This window comes from Nannobrachium achirus (genome assembly GCF_963921795.1).
Source record: "Nannobrachium achirus genome assembly, chromosome: 1".
In the NCBI taxonomy this organism is placed as follows: Eukaryota; Metazoa; Chordata; class Actinopteri; order Myctophiformes; family Myctophidae; genus Nannobrachium; species Nannobrachium achirus.
Genome location: NC_137810.1, coordinates 58,628,972 through 58,651,701, shown reverse-complemented (window position 1 = coordinate 58,651,701; position 22,730 = coordinate 58,628,972). Strand labels below are relative to the sequence as shown.

The 22,730-nt window shown below is 44.0% G+C and overlaps 1 protein-coding gene across 3 annotated transcripts in view; it reads right to left on the bottom strand.

Annotated features, from left to right (window-relative positions):
- Nucleotides 1–22,730, bottom strand: part of rxrgb (retinoid X receptor, gamma b) — a 96,994-nt gene that overhangs the window by 26,542 nt on the left and 47,722 nt on the right. For 2 of the 3 annotated variants that reach the window (XM_080734057.1, XM_080734055.1), the window contains exon 2: nucleotides 5,257–5,519. In XM_080734057.1, coding sequence (XP_080590183.1) covers nucleotides 5,257–5,519 — 263 coding nt within the window. The remainder of the gene's footprint in view (nucleotides 1–5,256; nucleotides 5,520–22,730) is intronic. The other variant, XM_080734056.1, reaches the window with a different exon arrangement.

Sequence of the window (22,730 nt, the reverse complement as noted above, 5' to 3'; positions counted from 1 at the left end):
GCAGCAACCGTCATGACCTTACAGCCTCTCTCTGGAGCCTCGGTGGCATTCATTCTGTGGTGGAGCTCAGAGCACTGCGGCCTTATGGGCTTTGTAGTTCATTCTGTGAGGACTGTTTCAACGAGAAAGAACAGCTTCCTGGGTTCTCTCTCTTTTTGTAGTCCAGGGTTAGGATTAGTCTCCGGTAGAGAGAGACGGTAAAAAAGGGGGCTTGTTATTTTTTAACCACTTAAGCTGTATATATATAATATATCATCACTGTCGGGCAGAAACCTTGTATCTCCAAGTTTAAAATTTGTACATTTTTTCGCAAAGTGAAGCACTGCTTCATCATACAGGGCCGTCGCACAAAAGTAGTGAAAACAGCTGATCTACAAGCACACAACGCCTCGCACCGCGAGGCGTTGTGGCGTTGTTTAAATCATGGCGTTGTTTAAATCATTTTAAAAATTATAAATACAAAACAAACGTTTTTGGACATATAAGGTTTCCACCCGACAACGACTATATATATAATATATATATATATATATATATATATATATATATATATATATATATATATATATATATATTTAATCACGACCCACATATATATATATACACACTGTATATAACATAGCCACTACCAAATACAATGCATTATCATTGATATACAATTCTTTTTTGCTGGTTAGGCCAGCTGAAAGGGTATCCCCCTCCCCCCCTTCCCTCCCTCTGGGGTCTTGCAGATGATGGAACCATGTATTATTATAGTGAAAGAGCCCGTCATTACATCCTCAACAGAACACTACACGGAGAACCAGAGAGGAGAGGGAAGGAGGGAAAAGGCCAGAAGGTGTTGAGGAGATCGAACTGGGAACCCTTCGCGAACGCGTGTGTTCAAAGACGGTTTCTCTACCCCTGAGCCACTGCCGCCCCCTAGATAGATAATTACTAAGGTGGGCATAACAAGCTTCGGCTTCAGACCGTACCTATTCGGTCAAAACATATTTGTTGACTATGTTCTGTATGTTTATCTATCATGAATCATGAAATAAAACCTAAAACCTAAGGATAATGACCAGAAAGAAACGAGGGAAGAGCAAGGAGAGAAAAGGAGAGAAGAGAAAGAGACAGATGATGATGAGAGGAGGAGGAGGAGGAGGAGGAGAGGGAGGTGGTCCCTGGCTTTCTGGGGCGCCCCAGTAAACCCCAGTAAGCCATTACGTCATACGGTTCCCAAAACGTTCAGCTCCAGACCCAAAACATACATGTTGTCGGCTGGGAAACCTTGTATCTCCAAGTTTCAAATTTGTACGTTCTTTAGCCAAAAAAAGCCCTGCTTCATCATACAAGGCCGTCGCACAAAAGTAGTGAAAACAGCAGATCTACGAGCACACAACGACTCGCGGTGTGAGGCGTTGAGTGCTCGTAGATCGGCTGTTTTCACTAGTTTAAATCATTTTTAAAATGACAAATGCAAAGCAAACGGTTTTGGACATACATGGTTTTCACCCGACAACGACAATTTATGGTGTCTCACCTTGACCAAAAAAAATAAAAAAAAATAAAAAGATGAATTAAACACTAATACGGCACGCCCTATTTAATAGTGAAAAAATACATTTATTTTGAAAAATCTCTTTCTGTCTCTGAAAATCTTTAAGGTAATACTGTGTATATGTATTGTTGGAAACTCAAAAGCTGGATATTTAATCACGACCCCAAAAATGCATTTGGTAAAAACTCTGCATTAAAAGTACTTCTAGTTGGGACACAGCGCTTGCATGACAGAGCAGTAGCATACCACATGGGGCTGACCTTTAGGGCGAGAAGTGTAAAGGTCACGGAGAGGGTAGGGCAGGAGAGGGAAAGCTGGGGGTATGTAGACGAGCTAAACAAGCAATTGGATATGGCCAGCAGGCTTCAAGCCACCCGTCTGCTGTCTGGCAGGTTCCAACCAGTGAAACGCACACGCTCGGCCTGTACTCACACACTCAACACTCACACACACGCACACACGCACACACGCGCACACGCACACACACACACACACACACACACACACACACACACACACACACACACACACACGCACACGCGCACACACGCTGGGAGCTTAACAAGCCACCAACGGGCCAAAAGTAGACATATTAAAAAGAATACAAGCTTCTCTCCCTGAGAGAGCCCTAAACCTAACCCAGGAGCTTCTTACGGCTTAAAATTATACGTCGCTGCACGGCTGTGGCGCTCCACAAAAATGACGACGCGACAACCACAGCGGCGACGACCGATCGTCAATGAAACAAGAACACTAAACTGTCGGTGAGCAGGTGTAATTCTAATAAATACCACGTAATAAACTATGTGTCATGTGTTTACTGATAGAAACCAGATACAAATGGAGCATGGTGGCAGTGGCGTCAGTTCAGAAAAATCTAAGGTATGGCAACATGACTGGTGTCTTGCACGCGCACGAAGGCGCGTGCAAGACACCAGTCATGTTGCCATACCTTAGCAACAGGCATGATACATTCATTTATACATTCTATTTCTTCCCTGTTTCTATGGTTTCTTGGGCTGGATATGGCAGCCTGGAATGGTTGTTCAAGTTTGTCACTTTCACAAATTGTATGCTGTATAATAGCATTTTTATGGTGTATCTATATCTATTTAGCCTACAGTACCTTTTGTGACCACACATGTTAAGGGAGGGGCGCTGTTGTTCAGGCCATGCACAATCACACACAAACCCACACACACACACACACACACACACACATGGGGGGGGGGGGGGGGGGGGGGAGTGTGTGTGTGTGTGCAGGCGGGCAGGCGGGCGGGGGGGGGGGGGGGGTTAGCCATTAAACGAAACGGGCATTTCTTACATTGATGCTCCTACATATTATCATGCAAGCACCAGTTAAAGTTACTTTCCATCCCTCATATACTGTATGCACAGTGCACATCCCATAACCCACACACTGCACATCATTTTGGAGCTCATATCTTTGAACGGGTAAGGGCTAGTGTTGTTAAATTTTGCATTTGTAGTTATTTTACTGTCATTTAACAACATAATAACCAGCGCAGATAGACAAAGAGACATTCATGGATTTATTATTTAAAAGTAACTTTTATTTTCCCCCCGGGACCCAGGGTATGGCAGCTGCATACCCCTGCCATACCCAATTGACGCCCCTGCATGGTGGTAGTTCAGGGCAAGCATGAAACAAAGTCAAGCTGGTCCCACACTTACAGTATACGCCCTCCGATCACATAAAGCCACCATTCTAATTGTTCAATCTATGCGGTCTATTTAAGCAGACCGACATTCACTATTACATGCTCAACATCTCTCGCTGCTACCACGTTAGCAGCATCTCAGTCAGGGAGGTGCAGAGAATGTTAGAGAGGCAGGGGCTGACATTTCTAAAAGGGCCCTTTGTGAAAATATTCAAAATAGCAGACCTCCAAGCTCACAACGTGTCGCAGAGGTCGGCTAAAATCAATTGAATACTGGAGATGTGACGTACAGCATGGATTCTACACACAGCTAAGCTGTATGCCTTAGTCTTTAGCTTGGCCCCGTTATCATATCACTGCTTGCAGCTATATTTTATTATATGAAAAAGAATATATCCTGACGAGAGTCTCTGACTGAAACACAGATGTGAAACTGGTATACTCGTGTTTTTTTTCCATTCTCTGAAGCACTTGCTGTCTTCCCCAGCCTCCATGCCTACTGCAAGACTATGGTAAAAAAAAAAAAAGCAAATAATAATAATATAGTTTGGTCCGGTGAGTGACCCACGCCCACGACACCACTTGATATTAACATAAGTGGACTATTGAAACAAAATATTCACAAGAAAACTTCTACACTAGTAGTTGCAGATGTGAAAGGGATCGAGGACTGCATGTCCTATTTCGCACTGAGAAATGTTTTAGCAGAAACTGTTTTTTGTTGATGTGAAAATAGTGAAACAGAAAGCACTCCACTGCACTCTGCCCACTCCTCCTACGCAGAGGGTTGGAGGGACACCAGCGGCAAGCAGTTGGCATGGAAGGCGATTCATGTTCTGCACCGCAGCGGGGGGGAATTTAAACACACTGTGTGTACTCTTATGAAGACGGAATTGAGCAGAATCCAGCAGAACAGACATGGGCAAAACACCTCGGACAAAGCGGATTTCTCACCACATACTGTAGCTCTCTAGAAGAGCAGTGGTTCTCAACCTTTTCGGGCCGGGACCTCCAAAATAATCATATTTGAACTGGGGACCCCCCATCCTGACGAGCACTAAGAGTTGAGGCATCGGTGGGACGAACGGTTCTCGAGATACGCGGATTACATACAGACAGACACGCGGAGATTTGTCGCATTTATAGATATATTAAAAAGTCCTTAAATTGTCACTTTAGAAATGTGTATACCCTCTATACACTTAAACTGTAAGTTGGTCTTGTTGCACAGAGGAGCCGAAAGTCCGGGTGGATGGAAATACACCTAAACCTAACCTTAACCCTAACCTCAGTGAAACTAACGCTGGTGAATGCTAACCTGGTGAAATGCTAACCTGCCGACGCTGGTGAATGATAACCTGGTGAATGTTAAACTGGTCGGACCAACGGTCCTTAACCCAGTTGCTTTTTGAGCGGTGGTCACACCGTCTCCTATACGTGGCCGTGTGTGTGTCCGGCCGTCCGGCCGTCCGGTCGTCCGTCCGTCCGTGTCTGTATGTAGCCTCAAGGCTGCAGTACCTTTTCTGACCACACATGTTAAGGGAGGGGCGCTGTTGTTCTCTCTCACACACACACACACACACACACACACACACACACACACACACACACACACACACACACACACACACACACAGGGGGGAAGGGTGGGTCAGCATGTGTGGTCAAGTATTATTATTATTATTAACAAACTGAATGTTTTAGGGTCAAATAAATTAGAGTGTGTGAAGAAACTACAGCATTGTAAAGCACACTAACCCCACTGCACCCACCCAGTAGTGCTGTTGCACAGCCTCCACGACCACCGCTCAGTTCACACGGGTGTGATTTTTTGATACACTTGGACTGAAAGACCTGCAAAAAACACTCTCCCGCGCGTGTGCGCACACACACGCACACACGCGCACACACACACACACACACACACACACACACACACACACACACACACACACACACACACACACACACACACACACACACACACACACGCACACACACGCACACGCACACACACACACACACCCACACACACACACTCTCTCTCTCTCCCCTCACCGGTGGACTGCTGAGCGGTCCAAAGTGCATGGCGGGCGTGGAGGGCAGAGATATGGAGGGCGAGCCCAGCGACGTGGTGATGACGGAGTAGGGCGAGGCCAGGCCGTTGAGGGGCGAGCCCAGGCCGGGCATGGGGGACAGGGGCAGGTGCCTGGAGGTGCTGATGACCGAGGGGTGGCCCACCATGCTGCCCATGGGATGGGGACCGTGGTGGTGGGAGTGGCTCATAGGCCCGTCTGTGGAAGGAGAGCACAGGGAGACGGAGGAGGTCATCAGTTAACCCATTTAGAACGGGTACACGTTTTTGTGTGTCGTTATTTCATGCTTTAACTATTGAAAAATAGCAGATATACAAGCTCACAGCGCGGCACCGAGTGCCGCGCTGCGAGCTTGTAGATCTGCTATTTTTGAAAAATGAGAATTTTGACCTGATTCTATTAGTGTCTTTTGAATCCTTCTAAGATTTTTTGAAAGACCTATGTTTCTATATGTCAGCGATCTGGCCAGCCATCGTCAAAGAAAAGGTCCTTTTCACTTAACTGGAGCTCAGTTAGTCCGTTCTTGAGAGGCTACTGTGTCAGTGGTTCTCAAACCTTTTCATGTGAAGGACCCCCAAAATGATATGTATTTGACCACGGACCCCATCTCAAAATATTTCGTTCCAGGGACCACCCAGAAGCAAAATTTGATTTACAAACATTCGCTTTGAAAATACATGTATTCAAAGATTTGCACACATTTTCACAATTTTTTCAAAAATAGCAGATCTACAAGCTCGCAGCGCGGCACTTGGTGCCGCGCTGTGAGCTTGTATATCTGCTATTTTTCACTGGTTAAAGCATTCAATAATTCTAGGCCTAAATTAATGTTCTGCTAGACAAACTCACGTTAGAGCTGTCAGAACGAATTTCGTTTTTTCGACTATAATTCGAATATTAAAGAAATGAATAACATTTGAATACTTAAATTACCATTAGAATGTAGTTTGATTGATTGATTGAACATTTTAGTAGACACAAATGGAGAACAGTACAAGTATAGTCAATACAATAAAAATGTAGTACAGAACAAGTACAGTTAAACACCCTGCCTAAAAGTAGCATCCCAAATACGTACTTTTACAGTCTTTTTTACGTTGGAAGTCCTAGGTATTCAATTCATGGACATAATAAATAGCAAGCAAAGAAAACACTCAATATCATCGCAGTTATAAAAACACTATATGTACAGGATAAGGGAGACAAGGGGGGTGGGGCTAAGGTAAGGGGAAGGAGGGGATGCTCATTTCTCGCCTGTCTATAGGAGAAGTGATAACTACCTCCGCTAGTAATTGCCATGTATATTTTACACCCTCGCTAAATGACCAATCTAATGATGTGAATCGCGACCGCTTCTTGCAAGCGCAGGCATTGCCGGGCGGTCACGTGATATCAACACTAGCCTACTGTTTGAGTGCGAGCGCTGTAGAGCGCTGCAGAGCACAGCACACTCATTAGTACATAACACTAGCAGCAGCACGTTCTGGTGTTGTAAACATGGCAGAACAAACACAAGAAACTGAAGAATAGTGACGCATTGTGAGCTTGTAGATCGTCTATTTTCAAAAAGCCAATGCGAAGCATGTGAGCTTGTTCTACAAGCTCACAATGCGTCGCATTGGCCAACATTCTGGCAGGTTTCGGAACTGTCCACCACAGCCCTCCTCTGGGACACAGACCAAGCAGACAAAAAGTGGTGAAATGGTCCTTTAACAATCCACACGCACACTGTTTAGTCTATTCCAATACATTGTTCAACATTCACAACATAAATGCAAGCTGGGAACCCAGACTGATACTGGATTTATGGAGCTGATGGCGATACCTATATTGAGGAATAAAACATTCCAATATAACAATACATTCGATTTTATCGACCAATAAATCTTGCGCTCTCTAATACAAACTCATCTACGGTTTCAAAATGAAGCATGGACATTTGTTTATCCCAACATATTCATGTTGTTGGTGGGCGAGAAGCGGATCCTCCACCGGTTTGTGTAAAACGATCATGCCCCTTGTAGCCGGGGAGCCACTGTGCCAAAATGAGAGAAGACCTGTGATGTCATGACATACTCCAAATTTTAGTTTTTCCTATTAATTTGGTCAATAAGGTACACAGAATGAGAGGCCTGCTCTGCCGGAAACACTGCGAAAAAAAAGTTTCCCATTGACTTCACTATACTGGAAAAAAACACACCAAAAAAAGTAGCATGTGAGGGGTCAAACTAAGGGTTCTTCATGATTCTGAATCCATTGCAAGCATTTGTTTTGCATGAAAAACATTCCTTGGGCTAGATTTCAGCCTTTCAAACCTGTGAAAAGTGATGAGTCATCACTTTTCACCGTTATTTTGGTCCGTTTTCTAGCCCAAGGAATGTTTTTCATGCAAAACAAATGCTTGCAATGGATTCAGAATCATCAAGAACCCTTAGTTTGACCCCTCACATGCTACTTAAAGCATATTTTTGTTGGTGTGTTTCTTTCCTGTATATTGAAGTCGATGGAGTGAATATACAAATGGCCATAACTTTTTTTCGCAGAGTTTCCGGCAGAGCAGGCCTCTCATTCTGTGTACCTTAATGACCAAATGAATAGAAAAAACAAAAATTAAAAGTATGTCACGACGTCACAGGTAAAACCCTATTCTTTGAGCTTTTGGGCCTGTGGCTCCCCGGCTATTGTGGCTTGGGAGCTTTTGGCTACACTTTGCATTGGCCACTGTGGCCTGTCAGCGTACCCAAATGACCTTTCAGCCAAGTTGGGTGACAAGTTGACAACTATGTACATGCTCGCTCACAGTGGGTCAAACATTTCCATATCAGGAACCCCCACAATTATGTATTGGGCCACGGACCCCCCATCTCAAAATAGGTAGTTCCAGGGACACCCAGAAGCAAATTTTGAGTAACAAACTTTTTTTTGCACACAATTTTCACCACTTTTCAAAAATAGCAGATATACAAGCTCGCAGCACGGCACTCGATGCCACGCTGTTAGCTTGTATATCTGCTATTCTTCAATAGCTAAAGTATAACATAATTCCAGGTCTTAATGGGTTAAGTCATTTGAGGATCTGAGGTTTACCCATTTCCATTTCAACGGGTGACCAAAAGGAACCGATCCATGGACGTATCCAAAACAAGTAAAAAATACTTCGCCTTCCATGCACTTCATAGTACAGCACAGAAAGCAAGGTGGATCATATTTAAGTGATTGGGTTTGTGACAGGCTCAATGGAGGTGGGCAGAGGACCGCAGGGGTCTAAAGGTCTTTACTGTCCAGTTCCATACAGAATCATACAACGGCAGCTTGCCATGCTGTGGTGTTAATTGTTGAAGTAGAAGCTATACCGGTACACAAGAACAACACTGTGGCTCCCTCTGACTGTGTGTGTGGGAGGACTGAGTTATCTGATGCACACAACAGGAGTGCAGTCACACCTACGGTAGCTCATAGTCTAATTAAATTCAGTGGCTTTCAACCTTTTTCATATCAAGGTCCATTATTTATTCACCATTTGAGCCATGGATTACCATTTTTTTTTAAATCATTTTTATCCCACGATTTTGTAACCCATTTTCACCCATTGCCAATTGCCTATATGTAATCCTGGGCTCTGCTCTCCCTCTGCCGCGCCTGGGGAGACAACTGACTGACCTCATGCTTCCTTCTATGCATGAGGAGTCCAAGTTGCTTCTTTTCACCTGAGAGTGGGGATTTCCCCGGTTTGGACGTAGCGTGTGGAAGGAACACGTTATTCCAACCAGTTCCTTTCCCCTCCATCAGGCGCCCCGGCTGGCCAGGGGGAGGCATTATAGAGACCAGGATTACTGCATGTTTTTGTGAGGATACCTACCCTAGGAGACACGGGGAGAACATGCAAACTCCACACAGAAAGGCCCTATCGCCAACCCCACCTAGGGTGTGGGTGTGATGACGCGGAGGAGGGAACACGCCCCCAGTGCCCACAGCGATGGACTACCATTTGATGAGGTTTAGCCTCTCAGACTCAGACCCATATTGTGTTATCATTTGATAAGATTTGTCCAAAATAACAAGTCTCCTACATTCTCTAATTGTGTAGACTTACTGTAAGTAAAGCAGTTTAACAATCATTTAACTCTTGGGAGCATAAAATTAACTCTTGAGAGTTTAGGACTCAGTGTTTCTCAAATGGGGGTATGTGTACCCCTAGGGGTACGCGGAGGTACTGCAGGGGGTACTCAGAAAATGCCCTCAAAAAGGAAAACTAGTATAAATCATGCTTGTTCATAGTTAAAGAATCAACTACAATTGAATTAGGAGGGCAAAAAAACATTTACTTTTATGTTTAATGAAGACACATGGAGAAACTTGATATGAGCCTGAGTTGTTAAGCCAATGTACATAGTACCAGGCAACTGGGATGTGTTTTAAAGTTGTTTGGAAGTTATTGACATGAAAACCTGACTGAAATGTTATGACCACAGTGTTGAAAATGAAAAAGGAGGCACCGTTTGAAACTCTTTCACCCCATTTCTTATTTGTTATTTTATATTCTTGAAATGGGGGGTTCATATACCACTATTTATTTATATTTTAATTGCAGTTTTATAAGCAAAATGTTGTTGTCGGGTAAAGGGGGTACTTGGATTCAGAAATCATGGAAAGGGGGTACTCAAGCCAAAGAAGATTGAGAAACACTGGTTTAGGTGACCAATACGTTACTTATGTAAGGCCTATATTTTAGTGTTCTGAATATTGGTCCCATGCTGAATCAACTAGCCTATAGTCTTGCCAGTGCCTACTGTAGGAGTTTGAATAGAATATGGAGCAGAGACCATTATCCGTAAATCCACTGATTCTCTGTAGACCGGATCAGAGAAGGGCAGAAAGGAGTTGATCCCAGTCTAGCGAAGCGAGGCCCATCACAACAAAGGATAATCACCACATCAAACTTGAATCACTCTAAGCCTACAGCATCACACATCAACAGCACGTCTCCTACCATAGCCTATATCAGGGGTCTTCAATGTTTTCAGGCCAAGGACCCCTTGGTTGAGAGAGAGATGAAGCAGGGACCCCCATGACATTTTCATAGATTCCATATAGTTTCATTGTTTGACAGCTGCACGATCAGTCTATTTCGGATTCATGTAAATTTGTGTTTTCAGATATCTAACCACTTGAACCGTCAATACTTAATAGGCTTGACCTTTCACCCTGTACTTAGTCTCCTGTACTAACGCCTCGCGAGGCGTAGTGAGCTTGTAGATCTGCTATTTTTGGCTAAAGTTCTCAGAATATGGATGCTAGGGTTTAAATGGTTAATATAAAAAAGGAGAAAAAAAGGTTTCTATCACACAAAGATTTGGGGGACCCCCTGTAGTAACTCTGAGGACCCCCTAGGGTTCCCGGACCCCCTGTTGTAAGACCCTTGACCTATATCCTTCAGGGACAAAGGTAACGTTTGGAATGGAATAAGGGATCAAGCAAGCTGGAGATTTGGGCCAAAATGGACCAATATACCGCTAATAAGATAATAATAGCGTGTCCATCTGGCCAGGTGCATAATAATCAGGCCTGAAAGGGCACTTTTCACGGAGCATTAGAAGTTGTGCTAGGGTAGCCCTGCGGGGAGCCAATTGGCCATTCTTTGATTTGATTATTATGACAAAACATGCATTAAATGCCGATGGTAAATGGTGCATTTATTTAGCGCCTTTATCCAAGGCGCTTTACAGAGATTGTGCATTACATTTACCCATTCACAAACGCATTCATACACCGATGGCAGAGGAAACCATGCAAGGCAACCAACCTGCTCACCGGGAGCAACTAGGGGTTCAGAGTCTTGCTCAAGGACTCTTCGACACAAACTCTGGCGGAGCCCGGGATCGAACAGGCAACCCTTCAACGGCAACTCTACCCCTGAGCCACTGCCACCCCCCTGTACATTTTGGCCATTCGAAAATACTGTAGCTCTACAAGCTGTCGCACCAAATTCTGGGCCCTGGGTAGGTACAAGGATTCACTGCGGGCCCCCCATGAATGTTCTTCATAGGGGAGGGGGTTTAACCCATTTAGACTGGGAACGCATTTATTACGCATTATTTTGTGCTTTGACTATTGAAAAATAGCAGATTTACAAGCTCACAGCGCGGCACTGAGTGCCGCGCTGCGACCTTGTTGATCTGCTATTTTTGAAAAATCTTGAACATTTGTGTCTTTAAACATTTCAAATCAAAACATTTGAGTTACAAATGTTTGCCAAAAAAATACATATATTCAAAGATTCGCACACATTTTCACGATTTTTCAAAAATAGCAGATCTACAGGCTTGCAGCGCGGCATGTGAGCTTGTATATCTGCTATTTTTTAATGGCTAAAGTATAAAATAATTAACACATCGGATGCCCACGTGGTGTCTACAAGTCAATTTCTTTGATGTCGCTGGAGGCCCACGACGCGTTTGACGCGGTGTACAGTAAACTATACTGTACTGTAGCTACTGCACTTGGCTACCGCGGTGATGAAACAAACTCCATTTCCCAACATGCAGCGCGCAATTACGTCACCCGGACGTGCTGTGTGTCTCGTTGACTTCCTGTTTAGCGGCTGCACAAAAATGCTGTTTTCTCCGGATTCTCTTCCTTTTTTCATTTTTTTCTCAAAACGGCAGCCTCTTCTACATGCCGTAACACAAACACTGTGGCTTAGAAATGATAAAAAACGGTCCTGACTGAAAGAAAAGATCTTCGCGAAATAAACAGGACATACTCGGATTACATTTACTCGGATTACTTTTCTCGCCAGTACTCTCGTCGGTAGGTAAAATGACGCGTTGCCATGGGCACCAGCAAATGAAGACGTCAAAACCACGTGGGCGTCCGATGTGTTAAGGCCCCTCCACCTTGGGCCCTAGTAACTCGTGGTCCCCCTTGTGACGCCCTGGTTGCATCGCCCTGGATTTTGATTAACGCTATAATATCGTAAACCGCAATTTATTTTGTCACAATAATCGTGATATGACATTTTCATATCGTCCCACCCCTACTTTTTCCCCCCCGCTGACAGATGCTTTGTGCTATGTTTCTGTGCAGTGTTGCAGTGGATGCAGCTGCTATGGTTTGGCTCCCAGTGTGTTCGTTCATTCAGCGCCGTTGCGTCCATCGATATAAACGTGACATGATGGCATTTACATAGATGACCTATTAAGGCAAGCTGTCTGTCACCATGCTACCAGGGCCACGGTGCGTCACCTAATGCATTTAGCTGGGAGGACATTAATCACCACACACGCACACGCGCGCACACGCACACGCACGCACGCACGCACACACACACACACACACACACACACACACACACACACACACACACACACACACACACACACACACACACACACACACACACACACACACACACACACACACACACACACACACACACACACACACACACACACACACACACAGGGCTCGGTGAGTCGGTGCCATTGGTCCAACCGTAGTTAAATGTCAAATCCCAGTGTTTCACACACGTTACACAAAACCACCTTCAACATAACACATGTACACATGTACTGCTGTATAACCCAGGGCTGACACATTAGACACACACACACACGCACACACACACACACAAACACAGGGCTCGGTGCCATTGGTCGTACAGTAGTTAAATGTCAAATCCCAGTGTTTCAGCGTAGCGGGTTGAACACCTGCAGAAGAACCACCACTGGACATGCCAAGAGAACTTGCCAAACATTCCCCCCCCCACACACACACACACACACACACACACACACGCGCGCACGCACACACACACACACACGCACACCTCCTAGCTCCTAATCTTTCACTTGTACATTTTCATGGAGAGCCCAGGGTTTTGAGAACCAAACCACTTGCTGTCTTGAAGTGAATTCCTTTTTATATTTTTGGTGTATTTCCATGCTTATTCTTTTTTTTTTTAGATCAGGTCAGTGTAGCCAGACAACATAAAACCAAAGGCAGAGACAAGACGTGATTACGTGTGAGAGAGGACAGGGGTCAGACTTTTGAACCCAGGTTCACACGCTCATAAGGGGCATAATGGTCTGGGTACTGGCTGGCTGGCTGAGCCGCCACCAGTGAGTCAGTAGCTTTGGGAACCAGCGATGTGGCTCATAGGTCAGGAGCCTAGATCCTGTTTCATAGCGTGAGGCAGCTCGATGTACACCCCTTAGACGTGACCCTAGTATTTCACAGGGACCCGCCCTCTTGATGCTGAGCATGTGGCAGGGTATACCGTTTCTATAGTCTCTGGTACAGTATGACTCAGCCAGAACCCCGACTTCCCGTGGCGGACCGGAGCCGGAGACGAGATCTTCTCGTGGCCCCGTCCCATCCTGTGGCACCCACGGCGGACCGGAGCATCGCGGAGGGTTAGATATTTACCCACGACGGGACCGGTGCAACGCGGCAGGTTAGATATTCATCCGCGTTAGTTTCACTGAGGTTAGGGTTAGGGTTAAGGTTTGGTTTAGGTGCTACCTCCCGGCGCTCCGTATCGTCAGCAGGTTAACATTTCACATACGTCCCTTGAGGGGCCGCGTCCCCATGGAGGGGGGCCGCGGACGGGGCCGTTTGAAGAAGCCGCTGCCCCTCGTTTTTTGAGTCAGACAAAACTGCTCTTGTGGGACATATTGTCAAAAATCCTCAGCATTAATTCCATGAAACCTCATGAGAGCATTTGGTTCCATTTGTACACTGATTTTTACTGTGTCCAGGGACAGTAAATTACTGAGTGAAATGTGTCTTTCTCCCTGAGTTACTAAACTATCTTCCAAGGGTCAATACGAGATCAAATTATTATCATTAATTATTATTCTGTAAGAAAACTCTTGGATCATTTCCATGAAAAGTTCAAACAGGCAGACTTTTAAGCCCTGGGAAAAATGTGATTCATATTGGAGTGGAGTGGAATATCATGGGAAATATAATGTAAATTCTTTCATTGCTTTTCATGTCCATGTCCGATATGACTTCAATCCATGGGCCTCTTTTTTTTTTTTTTTTTTTTATCTCAACAGAAGTGCTTGAGTTTCATAAACAACTTCAAAATAGTTTGGACATGTGGCTCCGATCCATAACCTTTGGCGGTGATTACGCCAGTCCTGCTTGTTTCTCATCCAGTATGGATCTGAGCAGGGGGGAAAAAACAAGGATCAGAACGAACGTCGGAAAATATTTTAAGACTGTATTATTAAAGCACTCACACAAAAAATATCGCTCTTTTTATGCTTTGAGGAATTGGGAAAGAGAGAGGAATGTCCCATGGCCTGCCTGGCCTGGACGTCGTGGTTTCTACATAAATGTGCATGCACACGCACACACACACACACACACACACACACACACACACACACACACACACACACACACACACACACACACACACACACACACACACACACACACACACACACACACACACACACACAGCTGGCCATTCACTCCCACTATGTATGCCAGAGAACAGATGTTGTGCAACTTCCTGTTTAGCATGAAGACTGCAGCTCCCCCCCTCCTCCCTCCCCTTCTCACTCAGTGTCTTTCTACAGCCTTCCCAATGTCTGGAAGACAAAATATGTACCGGGGCCTCGCCTCCCCCTCCCCTCTCCTCTCCTCCCCTCCCCTCCCCTGCCCTCCCCCCCCTCCCCTCCCCTCTCCTCTCCTCCCCTCCCCTCCCTCCCTGCTGCTACACAACTGTCTGCAATATAGAACACTGGATCCCAAACACGATATTATCGCATTAATCAAAATCCATTATCCTGGGGCGGAACATTTGCCAAAAAATAGCAGATCCACAAGCTCACAACGCGTCGCATTGTGAGCTTGTAGATTTTTGTAGAATTGTAGAATTGCAGGATTTTTGGCAAAGACATTTGATAGAGAGTGACTGTATCAAGTAAGCATATTATTATAAGTACCTTTTAAGTGCTACCGGATATGCAGCTCAGCAAATAAAAGGTGAATTGATCCCAGTGCATGACGGAGGACGATATCAAGATAAATTAAATCTCCACGATACGATCATTGTTAGTGTTTTTTTATCACGATATACCATAATATCGCTTATCATCCCATCCCTACTGCAGAGTTTGGGAACCACATGGCGAGAGAGGGCGAGATCATTTAGGGGTAGGTAAATCCACCGACCGGTGGTCGCTTATCCACCAACCACCGGGCTACTAACCCTAACCCTAACCCTAACCCTAAACTTAACCTCAGTAACCTTACCTCTACCTCAGTAACCAACCCTGCCGACGCAACCTCCCGACCGGGTCGATAAATCACCGACCGTGCCGCTAAAGCGACCGACCGGGTCTCTAAATCGACCGACCGGGGCGCAAAATCTTCCGACCGGGTCGCTAGATGTACCAACCGGGTCGCTAAATCTACCGACCTAAAACTGCAGGCCGGTCGGTAGATTTAGCGACCCGGTCGGTTGATTTAGCGACCCGGTCGCTCGATTTAGCGACCCGGTCGCTGAAAACTACCGACCACGTTGCGACCCAGTTGTAGGTCGCTAAATGATCTCGCTCCTACTGCACATGGCTACACAACTGTCTGCATAGGAGAGCTGTACTACAGTACAGCCACACAGGGACTCACCCAGTACAAGCAATTCATTTTGTTCATGTTTATATTGCTTATGGTCACTGATAAAGGGGATTCCCAGGGATGCACAACATATTGGTCAGCAGACACGTGCACACATAGACATCAAAGGGGGCTTGAGCACCTGCCTTTTTATCAGTCTGTAAAAAATGCCCTCTCCGGACCATGAATGCAGGTTTTTACTATAGTGAAAGAAATGCAAATGCCCTCTTTCCATGCCATACCTGAAGGCAGCATTCGAGAGAAATTGCCTTGTCCAAACTCTCCTGAACTTGAATGCAGCATCTTATGCTGAAAGAATTGCCCTCTCTGTGTAGAAATCCATGCCGTACATCTCCAGTATTCACTTGACCTCCAAGCTCACGAGATCTGATATTTTCAATATTTTCACCAAAGGCCCTTGCCTCTCTAAAATTCTCTGCACGTCCCTGTTGGTCAACCAATAATGACTAAAAAATGCATTATCAGGTATCGGACACATACAGTACACTGTACAAAACTTTTTCCTGATACGTTGCGCCAATATGACAACACATTCGCTATGTGCCAACCACGTTGATGCGTTGGTGGAAAAACTGCGTAATTTATACTTTGCTGTGATGCCTTGTGAGCTTGTAGATCAGCTATTTTCGGTGCAAAACACGATGCGCAGCCAAGTATAAATCAGGCTTTAGGTTAAAGCTGCAAATTCTATCCTACCCGGGATCCGAAAGCAGGGTCTCCTGCAATAGCGCTAAGGGACAGCTCATCTGAGAAGAGGCTACATAAAATTTCATTGTGACTTTGATGCAATAGCTCTCGTCAACCAGTAGCGATTGGGTTAGTTTGCATTCTCTCTCATAACAGATTGGAGAAAATAATGTTTTAAGGCCCATTCCCACAGGGCCAGATAACAGATAAAAAAATCTCTTTCTCCAGATATTTTTCCATTCAAAGTGGATGGTAGATACAGATAAAAAAAAAATATCTGCCACAGATAAAAGAAATATCTGTGGCAGATATTTTTTTTATTTGTATCTACCATCCACTTTGAATGGAAAAATATCTGGAGAAAGAGATTTTTATATCTGTTATCTGGCCCAGTGGGAATGGGCCTTTATTCACTAAAATGTTATGCATTGCAGCATTTAACGTCCTACACACAGACAGAGAGTAAAATTCCCTTTAAGTGACAACAAAATTTGCATCGACTATTTAGCTTCAGCGATGAGGGAGCAGACATGATATTTCAATACCAAACAGAACTTAACAAGCCACCTGAAGATCCAACATCCTGAATGATACCGCTCCTCCACACATCTGCAGCGCATACAGTATAGGAGCAGCTATATTTCAGAGAGAACGATGATCGCTAAAGCGTACCGCGATCATATATTCTGAGATACCACACACACACAGACACACTTCTGTATCACAGATTGATTAAATCAAACCCTTGGAAACAGAGTCAAGTGTTTCAGTATAGGCCTCATAAATCAGGTCACACTCACAACAAAGCAATGTTTCCCCTTTCATCTGCATGTGCACCCAACATCACAGGAGGATATAGTAACCATAGCACTATATACAGAACTTGAGGAGGCATAGAAAATCCCCGCCCATTTATATCAATGAAACTTGCTTACTCAGCCGTCCGGAAGTTCACCCTTTCTTTCCAGAACAGATGACTTTGTAGTGCCCGGGGCTCTGAGCAGGTTCATTTCCAAAATAAGAAGAACACAGTCTCCTCAACCGTTTCATTGTGTCATGCAGAGCGCAGACGCCTAGTTCATGTCGACAGGTTTTGGGTATCCTCCACTTATGCCATGGAGTGACTGGAATGGATTATGTTTTTGTGATACTAATACTGATTAGGCTGGTGGTGATGCATGAGCATAAATGGTAAATGGTGCATTTATATAGCGCCTTTATCCAAGGCGCTTTACATTCACCCATTCACACACACATTCATACACCGTGGGCGGAGGAAACCATGCATTCAACAGCAGATTTTCAGCAACAGATGCTCTCCAACACTTACTGCCGCCAACGTCGGTGCGGAGGAGAGCTACGCTAAGATGCTATCTGCCACCACGGTTGTAGTCATCTGGAGAAACAAATATGAAGGACTGAGGGCAACAAAAAAATTGGGTCGGGACCCATTTGTGGGTCGCAGAATTTTTTGTATGGGTCCCTTGATTTTTGGTTTCCCACAGTTTGTTTTTTAATGATTATTTCATTTTTTCATGAATAAAAAAGTTATTTCTTTAATAAATGAAAGCTAAATCTAAGAAATTCCATAAATTAGAAACCAATTTTTTAAGAAGTAGTGAATTATGAGCTTGCTGTAGATCTGCTGTTTTCACTAGTTTGGGTCCTGGGTCTGATCTCTCTTTTGGGTCATGACCTGAAAGGTGCTATAGGGGCTACATAACTGTCTGCATAGGAGAGCTGTACCACAGCCACGCACTGAATGCTTGATTACACAACTTTGTAGAACCTGACATGTGACCTGCATTGCCGTACTATTATTCGTAATAGGTGGGAAAGAGCGTACCTTTCGTTTGCCAACGGGTCTGAGCTGCGTGTATCTATTCTGCATCCAGCTTAAGGCAAGACCCAAATTCAGAGTGAACATTTTTAACGCAAATATTTGGGGTCCCTAGAACAAAATATTTTGAGATGGGGGTATGCAGGCCAAATACATATCATTTTGGGGGTCCTTAACCACTGATATAGGCAGATTCTACAAATGTCTTCTAAATACTAACAGTTTTCAGAAAAAAGCTTATGTTGCTATATCAGTGGTTCTCAAACTTTGTCATGTCAAGGACCCCCAAAATGATATGTATTTGGCTGCAGACTACCTTCTCAAAATATTTAGTTCCAGGGACCCCCAGAAGCAAAGACTTGAGTTAAAAATGATAAATTTGGGTCTGTTCTGCATCTAGCATAAGGTCCAAGACCAGTTGGGAAACCTGCAAATCCCTAGCCTCCTTCAAAATCGGTATGAAAAGTCACCTTCAGGCAGCTGCTACCCGTGACTTGTAAATAGACTAAGCCCCCATGTTTTCCCCCACTTTTCCGCTTTTGTATTTGATGTTATGCTTTTTCTGCTTTTGAAATTGATGTTATCCTAGATAAAGTACTATGTTCTATCCGTCTGTCTTTCAATGTTACATGAGATACATAAAGTGTGGTTCCTGTGTAAATAAGCCGTAAAGCTTTCTAGGATCTCCTTTTAGTTGACCTTGTACCAGTGATTTGTGCTGTCGTGAAACTGTACTTTTTTCTATTGCAAACTGCTAATAAATTCTTCAATCAAAAAGCACACGCGGAAAGAGCGTAGTTGATTGATACTGCTGGGAGGGTGTGTGTGTGTGTGTGTGTGTGTGTGTGTGTGTGTGTGTGTGCGTGTGCGTGTGTGTGTGTGTGTGTGTGACCGACCCCCTGAGCCTCCTGCCTTAGGCCTCAGCCCTGTGAAGCTGTGCATTAAAGGAAAATTCCAGAATAAAACATATTAATCCTTAATCAGCCTTTTATCACGTCTGTACATACCTGGTATGATGGATTTTTATCATAGTCCTTCCAGTTTTTACTTCTCCTGGACTCCTCAGATCTCTCTCCCACAGCCAAAACGGCGGTCAATTGAGGTCCTCCAAAAGCGCTAATTTTCACCGCTGCAAAGTTACTTTTTTCTTCATAAATCTGATATTTATAGTTCCAAGAGAGCCAGTAATCCACTGTTTTATCGCGGGTTGAGGGAAATGGCCGTTGTTGACATGATCCCAATAGTACTCACAGAAGAAGAATGAAGTCTCGCGTCTCGCGTGATTACCCCGTTTCCTTTAGCTTTTTCTTTAGCGCAAAAGAAAGCTTTCTCCTGGAGTTATTACAGCCAGTATGTACACAACAAGGCATCGTGGTATATATATAAAAAATAAGAAAGCAGAAGAATATAATCTAGTTAGTCTATTGATCGCTAGAATCTAGTAATATGACTGAGAAGGATTCATAACAAAGCATTTTAACGGACTTCCTGTAGTCATAAGGTAATTCTATTACCTTTATTTATTTTATTTTTTCCTCAATACATTTCTTCGATTTTATTTATTATTTATTTATGGAATTACTTATAAAATAACTTTGACGTGTATTATTATTTGTAAACAATGTAGGCTACAATATAATCACAAAATAATCGTATTTTCCTCAAGACATTCTGCAATGCCTCACCAAATAAACTTTATGTAAAAATTACCTCATGAACACAGAAACGTGTCTTTCATGAGGTACTTTTTACCTAACGTTTATTTGGTGAGGCATTGCAGAATGTCTTGAGGAAAATACGATTATTTTGTGATTATATTGTAGCCTACATTGTTTACAAATAATAATACACGTCAAAGTTATTTTATAAGTAATTCCATAAATAAATAATAAATAAAATCGAAGAAATGTATTGAGGAAAAAATAAAATAAATAAAGGTAATTATGACTACAGGAAGTCCGTTAAAATGCTTTGTTATGAATCCTTCTCAGTCATATTACTAGATTCTAGCGATCAATAGACTAACTAGATTATATTCTTCTGCTTTCTTATTTTTTATATATATACCACGATGCCTTGTTGTGTACATACTGGCTGTAATAACTCCAGGAGAAAGCTTTCTTTTGCGCTAAAGAAAAAGCTAAAGGAAACGCGGTAATCACGCGAGACGCGAGACTTCATTCTTCTTCTGTGAGTACTATTGGGATCATGTCAACAACGGCCATTTCCCTCAACCCGCGATAAAACAGTGGATTACTGGCTCTCTTGGAACTATAAATAGCAGATTTATGAAGAAAAAAGTAACTTTGCAGCGGTTCAAATTAGCGCTTTTGGAGGACCTCAATTGACCGCCGTTTTGGCTGTGGGAGAGAGATCTGAGGAGTCCAGGAGAAGTAAAAACTGGAAGGACTATGATAAAAATCCATCATACCAGGTATGTACAGACGTGATAAAAGGCTGATTAAGGATTAATATGTTTTATTCTGGAATTTTCCTTTAATCCAGGCCTGTTTCAGCATCTGCTGGATGTCTAAATGGTAAATTGTACATTCTCCTATCATGACCTGCATCTATGACCAATGATGGGTCATTTGGTCGAGCCATGAACTTTCTTCCAGGTGTGGAAGCCCAAGCTTGCAGTAACAGAATTGGCCACTTATGGATGGAGCTCGAAACACAAGCCTGTTACACACTCCATAACAATTTTATTGAGTACCTGGTATCAATAAGCTTTGGGCTTATCAAGCCTGTTATCGAGCATAACTGTTGTCGGGTGGAAACCTTATATGTCCAAGACCGTTGTTTTGTATTTATCATTTTAAAAATGAACTAAACTAGGGAAAACAGCCGATCTAGCACACAACGCCTCGCACCGCGAGGCGTTGTGTGCTTGTAGATCGGCTGTTTTCACTACTTTTGTGCGACAGCCTTGTAAGATGAAGCAGGGCTTTACTTGCTGAAAAAAACGTACAAACTTGAAACTTGGAGATACAAGGTTTCTGCCCGACAGTGACGATATGACATCATGTTTAAACAATCAAGACAAGAGGCGATCAAGAAATTATACCAGTTCTGTTCAGATATGTCGTCTCACATCATATTATGATATATGGATTATATGCCAATGCCAATGACATCACCACTAGCATCACCAGGAATACTGGCCCCTCATTGCCTGTTAATGATGACATTGCCAGATATGCTGGTCCCTGATTGGGCTACGGTCTTAGACAAGAGAGGACACCGACATACATACCCCGACATACATACATACCCAGCCGATCGCAGTACTTGCGTGCTCTGCTTGCGTAAGTAATGATTATACAATAGCTATTGGCCCAAATGTCAATGCTGCTAGTAATAACCAAATGGCACTGCAATATCAGAAAGCAGCAGTAGAGTACTACTAGCACTACACAATGTTCCAATCATGTTCGTTTTAACGCTGCTATAGTTGGAAGCATGCACTCAACCTCCCAGAGTGATCATTTATGTGGTGTACAGTCTTGTGTTACCACTGAGGACTGGATGTACTGCAAATGACTATGAGCCACCGCCTATCTTTACACACACAACTAACACATACACACGCGCGCGTGCGTGCGCATGCACACACACACTCAGGGACGTGCTGGCCATTGGGAAAAGCGGGACAACTCCCGAACGGCCGGTTCATTCCCGGCCGATTCAGGCCGGCCATTAGGAAAGAATTAAACTGTTTGCACAAAAGTAGTGAAAACAGCCGATCTACAAGCACAGTTGTGTTTTCACTAGTTTAAATCATTTTTAAAATGGTTTTGGACATACAAGGTTTCCACCTGACAACGACGAAATATAACTCATGTAATTGGCCCACTGGCTTGTCACTTTGTCACAAATCTTTGAGTAGCAGCAGCGCTATAGAGAGAGATCTCTCTCTCTATAGCGCGCAATGAGGGCCTCTCCAACTCTTCTTCCCGGGCTGAATCAGGGACCCAGCACGCCTCTGCACACACTCCATGCCTCAGGGCGAGGAAAGGCCCATTCTATTCTGGAGGTGCTGAGTAGGACATATTGCATAGTAATAGGCCTGGAGTCCCTGGAGCCAACAATGTGTCAACATTCTCTGTGGAGCTGGAGATCAAGAGTCCATAAACCCTGCTGATGTCCCGAGAAAAAAACACAACTGACAACCACTGTATTAATTCATTTAGACCGGGAACGTCAGATTTGAACCACTTTAACCA